Genomic DNA, 19,497 nt, shown 5'->3' with positions numbered 1-19,497 from the left:
CTTCCCTTTGCCCAGAGATACAGGTTAGTACCTTCCTCCTTTCTGGTCTGGCTGCTCATCATCCAGGGGGCCACGTTAGTTGAGTCCAACTTAGCACATTTCAGTCTCTAGGCTCAGAACTGCATCCTTTAGTTAACATGTCTTGTAGGATTCTAGAACAGAAAAATGGCATAGGTAAAAAACTAAGGGTATCTGAGTGAGATATGGCTTTAGTTACTGGTTCATTATTGTAACTAATTTAAGATATTAATAATAGGGGAACTGGGTATGGGATATCTATGTATTATCTTCATATTCTTCTATAAATCTAAAGCTGTTCTAAAAAATAAAGTATACATTAAAATTTTTTAAAAATAAAGTAAATAAAAGAACTGTATCCTTCTTTCTAGACTAGCACCCACCACTAGGCCTTCCTGGGAGTTATTGGGCATAAACCTGAGCCTCAGGTTAAAGTTGCTCTCCTCAAATCCCTTGACACCAAAGGCTTGTATCCTTCCTGATTTTCTTATGAAATCTCCTAAATCAGCCTCAGTTCTGGGAGTCCAGACCAAGTCTGATTCTTTCTCTGCTGTGGGGCCTTTGCACTGATTCTTCTCTATGAAACACTCTCCATCCATCTGTGAATGGCTGACTCCTTCTTGTCACTCAGATCTGTTTGCATATTCTCTCCTTTTCAGAAAGGAGAGAACAAGGATCTCACCTAATGAAGACCAACCTCACTCATGCTGTTTCATTTCTCCCATGCCATTTCCACTGATGATTATCCAGTGCTGATAATGCCCTCACACAAGACAGTCCAATGGGAACTGGAAAGAACCATAAGATCTGCAAGCTGGGGAAGGGGACCTCGTGTTGTAGTCATGTTAGTCGATCAGTCATGTCCAACTCTTTGCAACCCCATGGACTGCAGCCCATCAGGCTCTTCTGTCCATGGAAATTCTCCAGGCAAGAATACTAGAGTGGGTTGCCATTCCATTCTCCAAGAGATCTTCCCAACCCAGAGATGGAACCCAGGTCCCCTGCATTGCAGGCAAATTCTTTACCGTCTGAACTACCAGGGAAGCCGTAAAGGGGAACCTTAGTGGTCATTTAATCTAAGTCCTTGGCTGATGAGAACTTTCACATTCCTTAATTCTGGTGGGTGTTTTGTTTAGTTTTTGCTTGTTTACAATGGTTACAGACAGCTTGTGAGCAATGATAATTCTGTCCCACTGAAATAGTTCTCGGCTGTACACATTTGACTCTCAGAGCAGGCTATGTAGGTTGAATTAGCCCTGGTTTCAATTAAATTCTAGGTAGGTCATATCCACCTTCAAAGAGGAAGTTTTCTCTGCTCCTTGCCAATGCAAGAAACCCATTCTTCCCAGGGGACAGTCATCTCTGAGGGTGTCACAAAAAACCTGGGAGCTTAGCTCAGGAAGTTTCAGGGATCCTCCAATTCCTCTTCTTGATCAGGAGGTCATGCTCCTAGATGACCCTCATGCCTGAGACCAAAGGCTCACCCACACTTTGAGGTGAAGATGAGGGTGGGTAGAGGGTGCCCCGTTACGACTGAATTTCAATTAAATGGCAAATAATTTTTTGCACTAAAAATGTCATGGGACACAGTTATACTAAAATCTATTCATTGCTTGTCTGAAATTCAAATGTAACTGGAAAGCCTATATTTTATCTGGCAATCCTACAGATGAGGGATCAGCATTAAAACTAATGACTCCCCTAAGATGAAACCTGGTCACAGTGAGCCATGACTTTTTGAGGAGAGGAATGAAGTTGGTTTCTTTCACGCTAATTAAGCAATCACAAATGACCCCATCAGAAATCCAAACTCGTGATTAACATGGGACTCGAGACCAGGGGGGAAAGAAAATTAAAAAGGTTAAGAGCCAGAGAAGCAATCTTCACACAAACGGCAGCCAGCAGACGGAGTTGGTCCCAGGCAGGCAGGTAAGAGCAATGCCTTTTCACCCACTCTTTCAGAACAGAACAGGGTTTGGGAGATTCCAGTGGACTCCTCCAGCCTCCCTGATACCTGGATGTCGGCAGAATTCTCCTCAATATTCACAATTCTCCGACTTTTGAGGGTTCACAAAGTCTCCTCCTAGGTCCTACCTCTAGACTGCCCGGAAGCAAAGCAGAGAACCAGGAAAAGCAGTTATTCGTAGGCTGTAACTGGCTCGTGAACAGCTGTGTCTAGTCTTCTGAAGAACCACTTTTCTTGGCTCAGGTAGGATGAAGTACATTTGCTGTCCTGCCACTGTTTGCCAAGGCTTGAAACTGGAGGTATAGATTTACAGAAAACAACTGAATGCAGAATTCGTTGTGTGTCTGTCATTTTGAACAGAGTTCATCCCCACATTATTCACCTGAGATGATCAGTAAGGTCAAGTGTGACTTCTTCTTTACAACTGGGAAGTGCAAATGGCACATGAAATTCCCCAAGGAAAGAGTTCATGGGGTGAACTCTACACTCCCCTTTCCCACTTCTCTTCAGCTGTTTTAAACGGGCTCATTAATATAACTCCATGGGGATCAGACCTATGCAATTCACGAGAACAGTAAAAGGGATGAAAAACACACAATAGCAAGGAGAGAAGAGAAATCATTGTTGGTTTTTAATAAGCACACTCTAATAATGACCACTGAAGTTCACGAGCTTTTTATTTGTTTGTATCATAGTTTAAAATTTCATATTTGGGGGACAGTTTCCTTTGTTGGAAAATGGGCTTGAAGGATGCTGTGCTAAGGCACATGCCCATTATATCATCAGAGCCTTTTATTTGTCCAAGGATTGATATAAAATAATACCTCTGGAGAGAAATAACTCCTCTTATTAATCTGTCTTGAGCCAGGGAAAGTAAGCAATGAATTAAAATGCTTGTTTGTTTCTCTACAAGTTTATGGTATAGAGTCATATTAACTCTCAAATCACAACTCAGTTTGAAAGTTTTTTCCTTTTGTTTATAGTTTCTTCTTTGAACTTAAATTTCAGTTGGTAGAAAGGGGTTAAAAACCTGAGCAATTCCCACTTGATATCTGGGAAAGAAACAAGTACGAGTCCTTGCAGAGACAGAAAACAGAGGGTTTGGATGTCAATTTTGGTCACCTAGCGAGAATGTCTTTGTGGGTGTTTTTGAGATGGTAAGAACACTCTGGATGCATGAAATGACACCTCTGTGCCCCTGCTGCTAGGTGTCCCGTGGCCTGACCCTACAAGATGCCAAGAGAAGAGGCTCACTTCTTCTATGGTTCCCCCAGGAAAGGGCACAGCCACTCTTATGTCACGGCTGAAGAGTAAGTTCAAATCCAGACCCAGCGGGGTTACAGTTTGCTGTTTGCTGACACAGCCTCTGGCTTCCACCAGCACGTCTGTCCGTAAATCTCTCTAGTGTTTATTTCTCCAGAAATAAACCTGGCAAAGAGGGAAGGAGACCCTGAGGTCCTACAAAAGGTCTCAGGTTTCTCTGAGACCAAAGAGGCAAAGAGGGAGGGAAGGCAAAAACCCAGATCTTGCCATTTTTGTTTGCATTCTTGGCTATGAGGCCTTCGCTGTGGGTTCCCGGGCTGAAAAACCTCTGTCCGAGAGCATGATGCCTCTGTCCTCAAGCCTTGCCTATCTACTCCACTTGGGCTCCCAGAGGTGGTTTGCAGATAGAACAGAGGCAAGTTGCCAAAGGACAGTGAGGTTGAAGGGCAGGTGCATCCCTCCACCTGTTGACTGAGTCCAAGGTGAAGAGGGTGGTCATAACCTTTGCATCAATGCTTTACCCTAAAGAAAGGTGTTTTGTATTATGAATTATTTTAAAATAAGTATTTGCATGATTAAACATTTCTAAGTGCTAAGCAATATACACCAGCTCAAGATGCTATTCTCTCCTTTGAAAAAATCTTACAACCTACTGGGACAGTTAGGCATGGGAGTAATTTCATCAGGTATAAGTGCTGTGATGGGGACCTAAGCCACAGGACATACTCTGCAAGGATGAGAGTGAGCAAGGGGTGGTGGTGGTGGAGGGGCCCCTCTCTGAGTGGAGACTCCAATAGGACAAATGAGGAATTGCCGGGGTCCAGCCCCGGTGGATCCAGGGAATTCGAAGCGGGGACGGCGTTGGCGAGGATCAGGAAACAACTGCTTATTTAAACTTTAATTAAGGATATAAGGAGTAATAGAATAAGGATAGCTCAGTGAGGAAATTCAGTGGAGAAAAGAGGCTGAATAATTCAGCCAGAAGGTAAGAGAAAGAACGACATGGTGAGACCAAGTTTCGGTGAACAAGGCCCGCACTTTATTTTCCAAAGTAGTTTTTATACCTTAAGTTATGCATAGAGGATAATGGGGGAAGGGGTAGAGTCATGCAGTAAGCCACGCTTTCTTCCTGCGAACTTACCATATGCAAAAGTTTAGGTGATTTGCATCATCTTCTGGCCCGGAGGCCTGTTAACATTTTAAGAAACTTATTTTTCTCTAAAGGTGATTATTCTAAAGTCAGGCGCCAGCCTCCAAAAAGCATTAGATAAAGTTGCATTCCTACAGAGCAAAGGTGTGGTGGGCTATAACAAGAAAAAGAATTAACTCAAGGGCCCCAGGTTACAAACATTAAAGCTACTACTTACACCAATTATATTAATCAATACACTGCCAGGGACACAGCAGGTAAGGGATATGGAAACTTAGCAGCAAACATTGGCCTGACAAGTGAAAATCCCTTCACCAATACAATTTCTAATCAATCTTTTAACTGCTAAACGGAATCTGTATTTAGACAGTTTAGAACATCTCATGCCTCTCACAGTTGGGAGGCTCTAAGCAATCACATGTGGCCGGAAAAACCTATTCAGGCAGGCTAGAGGACTTCCAAAGGAGTTTGTAGGTTGAAACACTGTCACACCCAGGAATTATTAACTGGAGCTGTAAGCTAACTCTTTTTTCAGAGAGAGGTAGTGGGGGACAGCCCCCCGTAAAGTCAGAGGTGTAGGTGAAAGCACAAAGCAGAAAGTAGGCAGACTCTGGTTTTAGGGGTAGATGCTCGAGAATTTCCAGGGAGACTCCTGAGGCTTGATCCCGCCTTTGCGTATGCCGAGCCTCCTTCCTCACGACCTTTGCCAGGGGCGGAGCTCGCTCCCCGCATCGTTTGGACGGTCTCTTAAGTGATCTGCTCAGAACCTCCTGCAAACCTGCTGTCTTGGGAGAGAACTGTTGAATTACTTTACTGGAGTGAACTAGCAGGGGCAAGAGAGATGGAGAACCTGTCAAAGGCACTGAAGAGGAATTCAGGCTGGAGTATTTCTTCAGAAGACCCTAGTGGGATTCCCTAATATCCCCGCATGGTCAAATGGGATGTGGTGGTGAGATCTTCTGGAAAAAAGTCCCAACAGCAAAAAAATACTCTTGAGGGGTGCAACTGCACGTGGTATTAGGTAGTATACTTTTCAGGATTTACATGATGACTCAACAGACTCTACCTCTGTGAAACCACAGTTGAGAAGTTCTCAGTTGAGGTGGCACAAGCCACCTATGGAGCTCGTGAAAATGCAGCTTCCTGGGCACTGCTGCCCAAGAGGCTGACTCAGTAGGTCTTGAGGTCAGGGGCCCCGGATCTGTACTTTAACACGCATCTCAGGCAACTCCCTTGCAGGAGGTATTTGGGTGACATCTGAGGAGCCCTGCCCTGCTGGGCAATGGGTTCTTATGGTGTGTCTGGCACATCCCAGCATTTTTGGCTCTCACTTCCTGTGTGTGAGCGCAATGTGACTGTGGTGTGAGGAGTTCAAACAGAGCTCTGTGTGTGTCGAGATGCCCGAGGGGGTGACCACAGACCTAGGAGGTAGAATGAGAGCACAGGCATGCTGGGAATGGAATCATCTGCCTTCAGTCACGAGAACCCACTGAATGCCCTTGTAACAGCTCCATTTCAGGAAGGGGTGATGCGGTCAAAAGGGCACTGGCTGGGTACCTCAGGCCAGTCGCTATGAATGCTGGTTCTGTCTCTCTCTGGTTGTGCAACCTTGGGCATATTACCAGCCTGAAGTCTTGGGGATGTCAGATGTGAAATGAATGTCATACCTACCCCTGAGGATTGTTGTGACAGAGCCAATAGCAGGGTGCTCGCCATAGTGCTTGGCAGGGTTGTTGTGAGAATTAAATAATCTAATGAATACAGAATGGTTATCATGGTACCCAGCTTACAGCAGACATTAAGTCAAAGTTAATTTCTGTTTCTTTTTTGTGGACTGACAGTTGGGGAAAATGTTTTAAACTAGCCCTAATGGAAAGATAACTCAGTCCACAGAAGGGTCAGCTGCCACTGCACCTGTTGCACTTGGAGCCTGGGTGCCAGGGCCCATGGCACTTAGCACTGCTGCGTGGACACACACCTGAGAGGCTCCTAGAGATGGTTCTGTCTCTGTATATGCATGCTGGACGCCCACGGGTGCCTGGTGTAGGGTGGGGTGGAATACTCCTTGGGGACTGGGAGATACTGCTCTGATCACAAAGCCCCTGTGAAGAGAGAAGACTGACGCAGGTTTCATCATAATCTGGAGCAAGGTTTCCATACCAAGGTGGACTTGTCTGTCTCTCGGGCCAGGGCTGCAGGGATTGGCATCCTGATAGTGATTCTGGGAATTCTACTACTTCTCAGCTGCTGGTACTGCAGACGACGAAGTGGATACCGAAGCTTGAAGGTCAGTAAAGTGTTCCCACTGCTGAGTCTCTCCAGTTCCAGGACCTCTCTTCTCCTTCTTTCTCTGAAATTCTGGGGAGTGTAGTGACAGTCTCACGATCACCTCCAGCACTGATTCATGGTTCTGATGCATCTTTCTCTACACTTCATGTCTTATAACTCTTCCTTTGCCTCTGCTCAGGCATGAATCCCAACCAGGAACTTGGTCCATCTTTCTGATTCCACTCACAGCAAACTCGAGGGCCTGCCTATGTAGCTGATGGTTTGTGGGGCAAGGAGGAAGGCTTCGTGGTCCTCTTGCACAGTTGAACAGAAATACACGAGACACTCCAGGTCTTACCAATCCTTCTGGGGATTCCCACTGGCTCTGTTACTCCCCTTAGTGGCCCATTCTTCTTATCCTACCTCTTCACCCCTTTCTTTCCAGGTTTCCTGGGAATTCCAAGTTCTTCTAACTCTATTAGCAAGCAGTCCAGCATAGCCAGGACCCATGTAGCCATCAGTGCAGTGAGGAAACTGTCCACCCCTCAGCAGCACAAAGCACCACCAGGTTTTTAACAGGCTCCTCCCTCCTCTGATGCTCGATGTGGTTTTATTAGGATTTTTGCTCCTTTACCCATATAAGCAGGAAGTTAACAAATGACAATGTCCAGTCTTGGGGTAGCAGGATCCTTCAGAAACAAGCAACATCAACAAAGTCACTAACCTGTGAAGACTACAGGTTTCAGAAACCTTGCTTCAAAGACAGGTGGCAGTTTGGAACTTAAGCATCCAAAGGCATTCTCCACAGTGAGCAACAGGATAGAAGGAGAGTTGCAATTTTTCTTTCTCCTCTCTCTTTATTACAGATCTGAAAGCTTCTGAGGTTGATACATAATGGGAAAAATTTTATCTTTACAAAAGATGTTGGAAAGTCCCCTTCCTCATTTAGCAACACTTCATTCAGAGAAAGTGGTTCTGTGATGGAGAGGAGGGCTGGTCTGGGTGGAAGTCTAGAGCCTGGCAGTTCCTGAGAAGGAGAAGGAGAAAGTGAAAATGGTAGCTTCAAATTCTTCTCCTTGCTGGAAAGCTTGGGAAGTCCCATATGACCCTTTTCCTAATGGCCATCTTGCCATAGTGTCCCAGATATAAATCATGAAAGGGTGAACGTGGGGAGACACAGTCACCAAGCAGCAGCCCTCCAGTGTGGTGGCATTAATGGGAAGGAGAAGTTCTTGAGTCTGAATAAGACTCCAACCATAGCAAAGCCTTGGGTTGAGAGGTTAGGGAAAGAACTCTTTGCTCTCTGCTATACGCTTACTCCTTGGAAGGAAAGTTATGACCAACCTAGATAGCATATTCAAAAGCAGAGACATTACTTTACCAACAAAGGTCCGTCTAGTCAAGGCTATGGTTTTTCCAGTAGTCATGTATGGATGTGAGAGTTGGACCGTGAAGAAAGCTGAGTGCCGAAGAATTGATGCTTTTGAACTGTGGTGTTGGAGAAGACTCTTGAGAGTCCCTTGGACTGCAAAGAGATCCAACCAGTCCACTCTGAAGGAGATCAGCCCTGGGATTTCTTTGGAGAGAATGATGCTAAAGCTGAAACTCCAGTACTTTGGCCACCTCCGTGAAGAGTTGACTCATTGGAAAAGACCCTGATGCTGGGAGGGATTGGCGGCAGGAGGAGAAGGGGACAACAGAGGATGAGATGGCTGGATGGCATCACTGACTTGATGGATGTGAGTCTGAGTGAACTCTGGGAGTTGGTGATGGACAGGGAGGCCTGGCGTGCTGCAATTCATGGGGTCGCAAAGAGTCGGACACGACTGAGCGACTGAACTGAACTGATACACTTCATGTGTACCTCTAGAACAGGGTTATGACATTGCCTTGTAATTTGTTACTTTTTGCTTCTTCCACACCTTCTCTTCATCCCATTTGGAGCTGATGCAGAGAGTATTTTTATTCCCCTTTTACTTCCAGAGCCTAGCACAATGCCTGGCACATGGCAGTCAGCCAATTGTATGGCATAAGGATTTGGTCTCACTCTGCTGTTGACTTACTGGTGGCCTTAGATTTTCATTTCTCTGAGCCTCATTTGCTCTATTATACACCTGGACACAGATGACATACATGATGCATATCACTTTTTATGTAATATATGCTTTCTTCTATAATTAAAAAAATTAATTCTATGTTTACATATTAAAAAAAAATGATTAGTCATTCAAGGAATAAAAGCTCTACAAACTCAGTATGTTGGTATCCATTCCTTCAGTTCAGTTGCTTAGTCGTGTCCATTCCTTCAGTTCAGTTGCTTAGTCACGTCTGACTCTTTGCAACCCCATGAATCACAGCAGGCCAGGCCTCCCTGTCCATCACCAACTCCCGGAGTTCACTCAAACTCATGTCCATCAAGTCGGTGATGCCATCCAGCCATCTCATACTCTGTCGTCCCCGTCTCCCCCTGCTCCCAATCCCTCCCAGCATCGGGGTCTTTACAGTGAGTCAATTCTTCTCATGAGGCGGCCAAAGTATTGGAGTTTCAGCCTCACCATCAGTCCTTCCAATGAACACCCAGGACTGATCTCCTTTAGGATGGACTGGAGAGTGAAAAAGTTGGCTTAAAGCTCAACATTCAGAAAACTAAGATCATGGCATCTGGTCCCATCACTTCATGGCAAATAGATGGGGAAACAGTGGAAACAGTGTCAGACTTTATTTTGGGGGGCTCCAAAATCACTGCAGATGGTGACTGCAGCCATGAAATCAAAAGACACTTACTCCTTGGAAGGAAAGTTATGACCAACCTAGACAGCATGTTAAAAAGCAGAGACATTACTTTGCCAACAAAGGTCCATCTAGTCAAGGCTATGGTTTTTCCAGTGGTCATGTATGGATGTGAGAGTTGGACTGTGAAGAAAGCTGAGCACCGAAGAATTGATGGTTTTGAACTGTGGTGCTGGAGAAGACTCTTGAGAGCCCCTTAGACTGCAAGGAAGACTGTCCATAATTTCTAGCTTGATGCTACCCAGACAAAAAAGCAACCTTTCCCCCCTTATTCTGCTTCAACACTCTCTTATCTTAAATGCGTTCAATGGAAGAATGATAGTCTGAGCCATGGCCTCCGACACTGAACATTTGCCTGGCTGTTCAACCTGCCATCCTCCAGTCCTCTTGCAGAGTTTCTGGAATTTTTATGAGATTTAAAAACTGTGTTTAAATTCTCTGATTCCTTCTAATGTTTTAAAATGGAGTCATTTATTTTTAAAATTAATATTAAAATCTTGTTTTGAGCTTTCGTATCTCCTGAAAAGCCAGGTTGGGGACCAGCAGTCTAAGAAATGTAGGTAAAATTATGTAAAGTAGTGCATTAAGTACTGTATTTAATTACATAATTACCTCCCTGTCTCTCTTTGGTGATTCTGTTTTCATTATATAACAGAAGAAGATAAATGACGATTAATGCAAGCTTCAGGTACCACTTTTAAGCAACCTTTATTAAGCTTTGAAATATGTTTATTTTTACACTTTCATTGACCACAGAATGGTAGAAAGGTTGGTTGGAAGTAAGGCCTCCTAAAATTTCTTCCTTGCCCAACAATTCCTCTTAGACCTGAAAAACATCTTTTGAAAGGAAAGACTGCTTTTTGCAGAAATGCGTTTCTGCAGAAAAATGATTTATAAGGCATTGGAAGTTGGCTTTCATATATATGAATTTTATTCTTTCACTTCTAAGTTTAGGACATAACACTTCTTATTCTTGGGGAAAAATTCAAAAGCTCTCCTGACAGCTCAGTTTCCACTCACATCTTTCAGTGTCATGTTTCTCAGTGTACACTCAGGGGCCCCTGCACTCAAATAACCTAGGGTTCTTGCTAAAATGTAGAGTCTGGGACCATCTCTGGTGGTGGGACCCAGGACCCTGTTTGAACACACACACTGAAGTTTGATGCAAATACACAGAATTGGCAGTGAACTGGGGAAGTGAATCAAGCTCCTAACCTATGGTAGGTGAGAATTAAAAAAATAAGGAATAAAACCAATAATCGAGGTAAAGGGAGAATGCATTAACATTAACACACCTTGTGCTGTGCTATGCTGTGTTTAGTTGCTCAATCATGTCTGAGTCTTTGCAGCCTCAAAGACTGTAGCCCGCCAGGCTCCTCTGTCCATGGGGATTCTCCAGGCAAGAATACTGGGATGGGTTGCCATGCCCTCCTCCAGGGGATCTTCCCAACCTGGAACGGAACCCAGGTCTCCTGCATTGCAGGCAGATTCTTTACTCTCTGAGCCACCAGGGAAGCCCAAGAATACTGGAGTGGGTAGCCTATCCCTTCCCCATGGGAACTTTCCAACCCAGGGATCGATCCAGGGTCTCCTGCATAGCAGGCGGATTCTTTACCAGCTGAGCTACGCAGGAAGCCCATTAAGCACCTTACTGGAGGTATATCACTGGTAGCTGTGGAGGGGAGCAGAACCTCCTTGGATCCTCTCGTCAAGATTGGGGTCTCTGTGCTTATATACTTCCAAAAGGTAGTGTCAATAATGATTTCAGAGTAGAGTTTAGGAAAACTTCTTTACAGCCGGCAGACTCTATAGGTACCAGCCCCAACCATGTCTGGTCTCATCCAACTGATGATCCAAACACTTCTCCTTCCTGGGAGACCCATATGGATGCCATTCTCTTTCAACCCAGTAACGCCAATAATCAACCACAGTCTACAGACAAGACTGTGGAGGAGGCACTGAACAGGCATGGCCTTCCTGTTCCAGTTCCCCTCAGCCAGGACCCCAGAGAGCTGCTCATGTCCTACTGGTGGATTTGGTTCACAGATAATGTTTGGGTCTGTAACTTAAAAAAACGGAATTAGGTGCAAACATTTGAAAGTAACATTTTATATAAAAATCTTAATTTCTTGTTTATTTTTTGAAAAAAATAAAAAGATCTGGCAAAACTTGGCAGCTATGCAGTGGTTTGTCCCTTTAGAAGGGACACATACTCCCTCCTTTTCTATGGCCCCCACCTGACCTCCTCCTTCCTCTAAGGGTCATATCGTAGCAGGATCATGCCAGGCACAGGCAATAAGGAAGTGCATTGCCTAGAGAGCCCGGGACCAGCAGTATCAGTATTACTTGGGAACTTGCCAGAAATGCAAATTTATAGGGCTTTACCCTATACCTACTATGTCAGAAATTCTGGGTGTGAGCCCAGCAATCTGTGTTTAACAAGTCCCCCAAGTGACACTGCTGCATTCTAAAGTTTGAGAATGACTACTGTGGAGAGGCTCTGCCATCCCTGGGATTCTCCAGGGTAGAGTACTGGAGTGGGTTGCCATTGCCTTCTCCAATGCATGAAAGTGAAAAGTGAAAGTGAAGTTGCTCAGTTGTGTCTGACTCCCCACGACCCCATGGACTGCAGCCTACGAGGCTCCTCTGTCCATGGGACTCTCCAGGCAAGAGTACTGGAGTGGGTTGCCATTGCCTTCTCCGTGTCATTATGGGGAAGGCAGAAATAGTGTCCCTGCTATCAAGCTGTTCCTATGTTTCTCCTCACTGTGAAACCACCTCCTGCCTCCCTAGCTCTGATCTACTGCTCTTGTAATCATTCTCTGAGATCCAGTTTTATATTTCACTCTTCTTCTCCTTCCTTTCAAAAATATTCATTGACTAACTAATAGATGTCAGGCACTGTATTAGGTGTTTTGTTGTGCTCAGTCATGTCCTATTCTTTGTGACCCCATAGACTGTAGCCTGCCAGGCTCCTCTGTCCATGGGATTTTTCCAGGGAAGAATACTGGAGTGGGTTGTCATTTCCTCCTCCAAGGGATCTTCTCGACTCCACATCTCCTGCATTGGCAGGTGGGTTCTTTACCACTGAGCCACTGGGGAAGCCTAGTTCTGAGAGGTAGGTGACATTATCTTCATATTACTGATTAAAACACTGGAATTCAGAGCGATTAAGTGCCTACCTGAGGATACACTGAAGATAAGTGGCAGGGCCAAGATTAAAACTCATTCTTAAAACGTCAGCTTCCTTCTCTTTTTCTTTAATGGACTCAATTATTTTTTTCTCACCCATTGACCTTCATGAATTCACATTTCAGGACAAAAACATTCATGCTGGTACTCAAAGTACCCTAACAGGAAGATGTTCACATGAGGGGCTTGGTCAACAGGACAGCAAATTGCCTTTTCAAGAGAACAATTGTGAACCTGTGGTAGGTTGAGATCTTGCATCCTGGTGTTTCTGTATATGCCTACTTTTAACTCTAATGAATAAAATATTGCCATTTAAAAAACAAGGGCAATGTGAATATATTTAATGCTACTGACTAAAAAATGGTTAAAATGTTAAATTTTATATGGTATATTTTACCATAATAAAAAGTAAATAGTAAGATTAAGAACAAGGGAATTCACAGAGGTTTTCTTAAATTGTGTCCTCTCATATCCAGAGTTTCCTGGGTCAATAAAGAAACATCTACATGTAAGGCCCAAAGGAAGAACTTGGTTCTGGATACAATGTCCTTTTGTCTCATGCTTTTTAGTATAATTGCTTTGGTCCTGAACATAGACATAACTAACAGAGGGAAAAAGTACCTATTATTAATTGTTTAGAGTTGCACTGTCCAACAGTTGCACTGTAGCCACTAGTCACATGCGGTTATTGAAAACCTGAAACGCAGTACTTTGAATTAAGACATCCTGGAATACGTACTAGATTTCAACAACTTAGTACAAAGAAAATAACATAAAAATCCACTAATGAGTTTTATACTGACTACAGGTTGAAGTGATAATATCTCACTTCAACATGAAAGTGGGGTTAAATAAAATATATTAGTGAAATTAATTTTACTTGTTTCTCTTAATTTTTAAACATGCAGCTACTAGGAATTTTAAAACCACATATGTGGTACACTCTATTTCTACTGGACAGTCCTGGTATAGATGCAGTAATTATAGCTTTTGAGAGCACTGGCTCCAGAGCCAAATTCCTATATTTGACTCTTAGCTCCATGACTGGCCAGTTGTAAGACATTCATCAAGTGATTTAACCTCCTTGTGCCCCAGTTGCCTGACCTGTAACATAAAAGCAATGGAAATATTCCTAAGGTTGTTGGAATTAAATGAGGGCCTGATACATTTGTGCTCTGTTGATAGAAGCAACAGCCTTTAGACACAGCTATCAGGATTTATGCTTGTGGTAAAGATATTGTGTGATCAGTGTCTGTAACAGGACTGAAAAATTTGTAAGTTAGGGCTTGGGGCTTCTACTGATAAAGATAATCCAAGGAGATTTTGGGGAAGCCACTTAGCCTTTTTCCTCCCCCCACCACTGCCCAAATGCTTCAACATACACACTTGCGTAATTTAACATTAATTACCTCACTGGGTGGAAATTAGATATGGACAGTTAAGCGAACAAGTTTCAATCCAGAGCGAAAGTATAAACATGATGCTAACTATTTTGACTTAATCCCTCTTCGAGAACCATGTGTGTTGTTGTTAAGCCCATGCTCTCCTTTCTCATCCTCACAGATTCCCAATGCTCCACCCGCTTATGAGAAACTGTCTGCAGAACAGTCACCACCACCTTATTCTCCATGAGAGCCAGCGAGGCCTTGAGAGGTGCTGAAATGATTTCCCTCATGCTTTTGCTTAAAATTGATGTGGATATGCAATGTTATGCTTCAGAATGCTGTAGAAACAATGTATATGAGCTCTACTAATAATAATAAGCTAAGTGTCAAATTCTTTGTAGGGCAACTGATTGAGGAAATGATAAGAAACATTAAAATGGGAAAAACTTTGTCAATAAACATTGTAATGGATTGATACTATCTGTGCCAGTAATAATAAATCTACAATGTTATTTTCTGAGGGAGAGCATTCAAGTGCTGTTCTGGGACCAATGGATTTCTTTTTAAGTTAAAATGTGGCTAAAAACTAACCACTATTCTGATTTTTGAAGAAGCAGCCTCTTGACCAACATGAACTCTAACAGAACAGGTGCAGGTTAGTCTGTGTTATGGAGTACTCAAAATGATACCTTTACAGGTTTAAGATCAAGAGCTGAATGACCGAACAAATTACAGTCAGATCCATCTGATCAGGAATCAGTCATGTCTCTTTGTGTTCTACAGTTCCATGGTGCAATAACAACACACTGCAGAGATACTGTATTTTCAGTAATACAGTTCATGCAGTTCTAATTACATTTCACTTCAATGCTCAATGCTATGATAATTAATGACAAGGATTTCCTGTTAAATCAAAAGGTGGTGTAAGGACTTAAACAAATAAAAGCTACTCTAGTTTGGCTGACACCTTGGTTTCAATGTCCCAAAGGCAATTTACCTCCTTTGGGCTCCCAAATTCCTCTCAAAAGAACATACAGAAGAAATCATAAAGGATCAGAAATTCTGGAATGGTGTCTTTATTTGTATAGCAACATTGCAATTTATGTGACATCTACATATTATTATCTGTCTAATGTTTTTCTTCTGATCAACCTCATTTAAAGTTTTTTGGCTTAACTTATATCACCACTCTAAATGGAAAACCAGTATCACTTTTTCTAAGTAGGGAATAAAGATAAAAAAGAAGATAATGAAAGCAAATTACTTTCATTGGAACCTAGAAAGATACTGATGATCACAGCAGGCCATCAACTTGAGACCTGCCCTCATTATTAAATAGGAAGATTAGCAAGAATCAGAGAAAATCTTCTGACATAATTAGAAGGCTTGTAAGAGAAAGAGATGACTTTCTCATTCTGTGACTATGTATCTAATGCTGAGTCAGTAAACCACCTACCATCCTCTTGTGTCAGTGGAAATGCCAGTGTGGCAAAACTGCATCATTTTCACTGAAGACAAGCTTGCATGGGGTGGGGGGACACTGAGTAAAGATATTTAGTACACACATTGAAAAAAACACATCATTCCTCAAAGTGCTAAAAGACATCCCATCTTTCCCGATTCTGTCCAGTCTAACTACTTAAACCCTCTCTCCCCTTTTCAAACAAATATATTCTGAGAAAGAAAACTTAACTAGGATTTGGCTAGCTCCTATCCTCATCTGTCTTGAGCCTCAGTCCTCCACTTCTACAGAAGAACTTGTATCCCTGTGCCCAACCACAACTGCTTATTTATCATTGTGTGTCACTGAGGGTAGGGGTAGGGGTCTGAGACTTACTTCCACCCCTGCTATAAACAATCTTCCTGCTATTAATAAAGTCCCAGTAGGAATGTCAAAAAAATTTTTTTGACAAAAAAATAAAGTTGGAGCCCTATCTCATATCATTATAAATATTAGCTAAAAAAAATTCATAGAGCTAAGTATAGGAGTTGAGACTACTTTTTAGTTAAGACTTCTTATTTTTCTTAGGAGAAAAAGAAGAATAAATTTTTGCAAAGTTAGATTTGGTAATGGTTTCTTAGATATGACAGAAAGCCACAAGTGATGTTGGTAAATGGAACTCATCAAAATGAAAAGCATCGTGCTTCAAATGATGAAAACAATCAAGAAAGAGAAGACACACAGCACTGGGAGAAAATATCTACAAATGATACAACTGATAAGGGACTTGTACGTAGTTTATATAAAGAACTCTTACAACAACAACAAACAATTAAAAAGTGAGCACATTTACAACACTACATATATTATATATATATATATATATATATATATATATATAAAATCATGGGTTCATACTGATAACTCCAATTCTAAATCAACTACAAAGGTTTAGTTGTAACCTTTTTCATTCTAAACTCTTTTCATGTTTTCAAATCCATTTTTCCTGCTAGTTGGAAAATGACTTCTGTTAATCTCAAATTACCAACTTACTGCATTAATCACCTTAGTATGTAAGCATTTTACCATCAGTCTGCCATGCCATTCCACGCCCCCTCAGGAGATGCTCAGATCCTGACATCTTGCTGTGGACTACCACCAACAAGCTCCCTAACTGGAACCCTCCTTATCCTGCTCAGGTGTCCAAACCCTGTGCCCAAGCTTCTAACGGTCTGCCTACCCCTGACATAGAACTCCTATGGAACCTATTATTCAAATGTCCTCTTTATCACAACTGGGCTCTGAAAACCTTAGCTCAGTGATCACCAACCCCATCCCCCTACCCACTGTGCACATGACCTCCTCAAACTTCTTTGGCTGCTCACTCCCTACTCTGGGCCAAAGTCACCCTTGCCCTCACCTTCCCACAGATGTTCTATCTTCTGCAGAGACTTCATTGCCACTCATTGGCCACTACTATTACCTACACCCTGCACAACTTGGCAAAGAATAATAATAATAATAAAGAACCTATGGCTTGAGCCCTGGACGCCTTCAAGATCCCCAGACCATCATTTGCTGAGAGTTCTCTCTTTTCCTCATGGACAAAGGCTCTGTTTACAGCATTTTTCAAGGTAGTGTTCCAGGCGATGGACAAGGCTTCACTGAGTTTGCCAGAAAGAAGCTAGAAGAGTGAAATTCCATTTAAAGGAATAGAAAATGCCAGACAAAAGAAGAAACTGCTTCCTTCACAGAGGCAGCTACACTTTTGAAAATGAATCTCTGGACTGGAGATCAGCTGACAACTCTGGGAGCCATGAGTTGAAGATAGCAGAGTCACATGGGAGGAGCCTGGGTCACTGAGTCACTACTGGAGGAAAGGTTCCCCCATCTAGGAATGCTTTGATTAAATGGGGGTAAATTGGCCCCAAAGAAAATCCATGAACTGTTAACACATTGCCAAATTTGATACTGAAACCCAAGGCTGTTACTTAATACCTTTTTGAGGACCTTCAGGGCTCTGTCCCTGCCCATGTGAACTGACCAAACACAAACCAGAAGCCTCCAGGGGAGAGAGGTCTCTGTGACCTCTGCAGCCAGGATTAGGCTTCCACCCTGTTGAACGCAATTATAATTCAAGAGAATGAGCCTCACCCTGGGCTGTGGGCATGAGTCCTCTACTGCAGTGTGCCCTACCATTATGCCTGTCCAGCTCATGGGCAGAGAATACACAATGGCATGGAGCTGCTTTGATCTCAGAGGCTTCCTGCAGAATTGGGTTAAGATTAGAGTAGTCAGAGCTCATGGGTGATCTCCTCTGGCTGCAATCAGTGTTTTCCACTTATCCAAATGCACTGGACAGATAATATCACTATTTGTGCAGTAAGCAGAGCAAAGTTAGACAGTTCTGGTCTTCCCTCATCCACTCACCCTGCACCAGCCCTCAGAAGCTGTTCTCATTTTTGAGATAAGGTGCAAGTCTCCATGGGTTTCCTGAGGAGATGATACTGTAAAGATGAAAAAAAGCTAGCCAAAAGATTTTTAGCTCAAGTTAGTCAGTGAGAAGACCAGACTGATTACACAAACCAATGAAGTGCTCAAGTCACCTCCAGTAGAGACCAGTTCTCTGAAGTTACAAACACTGAGTTTGGTAGTACTTATAAATATCTGGACAGGTCCACTTGTCATTTGAGAACATTGTAGATCTTCTCCCAAAAGAACAAAAGTGAGCCCCCTAAACTCTCATTCCATGGCTTGATTTTAAGGACACTTAAGGGCTTCCCTGGTAGCTGAGGTGGTAAAGAATCTGCCTGCAATGCAGGAGACCCAGGTCACTTAAAAGTTGCATCAAAATCCCTTAATCTCAAGTGACTGTCCCAGAACATATTAAAAGCATTTCAGAAGGATACAGAACAACTTCAAAAGGAAATCATGGATGGTTTGAAAATACTTATTTTAAAGAAAGCCTAAAACTGCTATCCCAAGATGGGGGAAAAGAGTGGAAAATAAAAGAACAGGAAAAAATGCTTGGCAACTTGAAAACACAAAGGAAAGAGGCTTTCCATGGTAAAGAGGGCCCATTAAAATCTCTGAAACTGCACCAAAGACAATAAGTTTGCCTGATTTCTCTAGAGATTACATGGTTGATGGCAACTTGAAATTAGATAAAGAGCAAGGCAGAAACTTGAGAACTCTCTGGACTGTCAATCAGAAGTCAGTTTGAAGGAATCCACTGACCCTGACAAATGTATCCTTAAAAAGGTTTGAAGGAGAAAAACCGATGACTATTTAAAAAGTGAAGAAAATTAAATGAACAAATCACTTACAGTTCAAATGAATGCTCTCCAAAGTAGACAAAGTCTTTGCAGTCTGAAAACAGTTTGAAAGTGAGGTCCAAAAACTTTAGCTAAAACTTCAAATAGTGTCTGAACTATGTTAAGAATTAAGAACGTGTGACACAAATTTGCAGAAAATAATCAAGGAGAGAATTTACTGCATATAAATTGAGAAATGTCCCAAAGTGCACAAAAATATTAGTCATATACATCAGAAGGATGATCCCTAGAAAGTATGGCCTTGAGAATGAGCTGGAAAGCACTTCCTTTTATCAAAGCTGGATTGTCTTCCATGAGAAAAAAGCTCAAAAAAGTTGTTTAGCAGCTGAAGGTACAAGTCCATCCAAAACTCCCCAACTATCCTTCCCTCTCCAACCCTCCCACCAGCAACCATAAGTTCGTTCTCTAAGTCTGTGAGTCTCTTCCTATTTTGTAAGTTCATTTGTATCATTTTAGATTCCACATATAATGGAACTCTGCTCACTGTTATGTGGGGCCTGGATGGGAGGGTGTTGGGGGAGAATGGATACATACGGCTCTGTATGGCTTTGCTGTTCACCTGAAACTATTACGACATTGTTAATCGGTTATAACTCAATACAAAATAAAAAGTTAAAAAAAAAAAAAAAGAAAGAAAGTTGTCTGGCAGTTACTGAGCTAAGAAGATAAAATAATCAAAACAAAAAATT

At 42.6% G+C, this 19,497-nt stretch overlaps 1 protein-coding gene across 3 annotated transcripts; it reads left to right on the top strand.

The window, feature by feature from the left end:
* The first annotated feature begins 1,796 nt into the window (after positions 1 to 1,796).
* MLANA (melan-A) lies at positions 1,797 to 19,264 on the top strand. Of its 3 annotated transcripts, XM_027549332.1 has the most exons (5): positions 1,800 to 1,947; positions 3,193 to 3,294; positions 6,588 to 6,684; positions 12,773 to 12,886; positions 14,211 to 19,264. In XM_027549332.1, exons 2-5 carry the CDS (start codon positions 3,218 to 3,220, stop codon positions 14,277 to 14,279), a joined length of 357 nt encoding a protein of 118 aa, XP_027405133.1. In that variant the 5' UTR covers positions 1,800 to 1,947; positions 3,193 to 3,217; the 3' UTR covers positions 14,280 to 19,264. The 3 variants fall into 3 exon arrangements, with proteins under 3 accessions (XP_027405136.1, XP_027405133.1, XP_027405134.1); XM_027549335.1 differs by lacking the exon at positions 14,211 to 19,264 and having other exon boundaries at positions 1,797 to 1,947; positions 12,773 to 13,005; XM_027549333.1 differs by lacking the exon at positions 1,800 to 1,947 and having other exon boundaries at positions 2,635 to 3,294.
* Positions 19,265 to 19,497: the final 233 nt, after the last annotated feature.

The sequence above is a fragment of the Bos indicus x Bos taurus genome, chromosome 8, assembly GCF_003369695.1.
Source record: "Bos indicus x Bos taurus breed Angus x Brahman F1 hybrid chromosome 8, Bos_hybrid_MaternalHap_v2.0, whole genome shotgun sequence".
Classification (NCBI taxonomy): Eukaryota; Metazoa; Chordata; class Mammalia; order Artiodactyla; family Bovidae; genus Bos; species Bos indicus x Bos taurus.
The sequence above is the reverse complement of the archived record's forward strand: the minus strand, read 5'-3'. Positions and strand labels throughout refer to the sequence as shown.

Excerpts from the sequence above, each read along its gene's own strand:
- MLANA (XM_027549332.1), top strand. The coding sequence starts at position 3,218 with ATGCCAAGAGAAGAGGCTCACTTCTTCTATGGTTCCCCCAGGAAAGGG. Across the intron at positions 3,295-6,587 it reads TCTTATGTCACGGCTGAAGA|GGCTGCAGGGATTGGCATCC; the intron begins GTAAGTTCAAAT and ends CTCTCGGGCCAG. Across the intron at positions 6,685-12,772 it reads GTGGATACCGAAGCTTGAAG|GACAAAAACATTCATGCTGG; the intron begins GTCAGTAAAGTG and ends TTCACATTTCAG.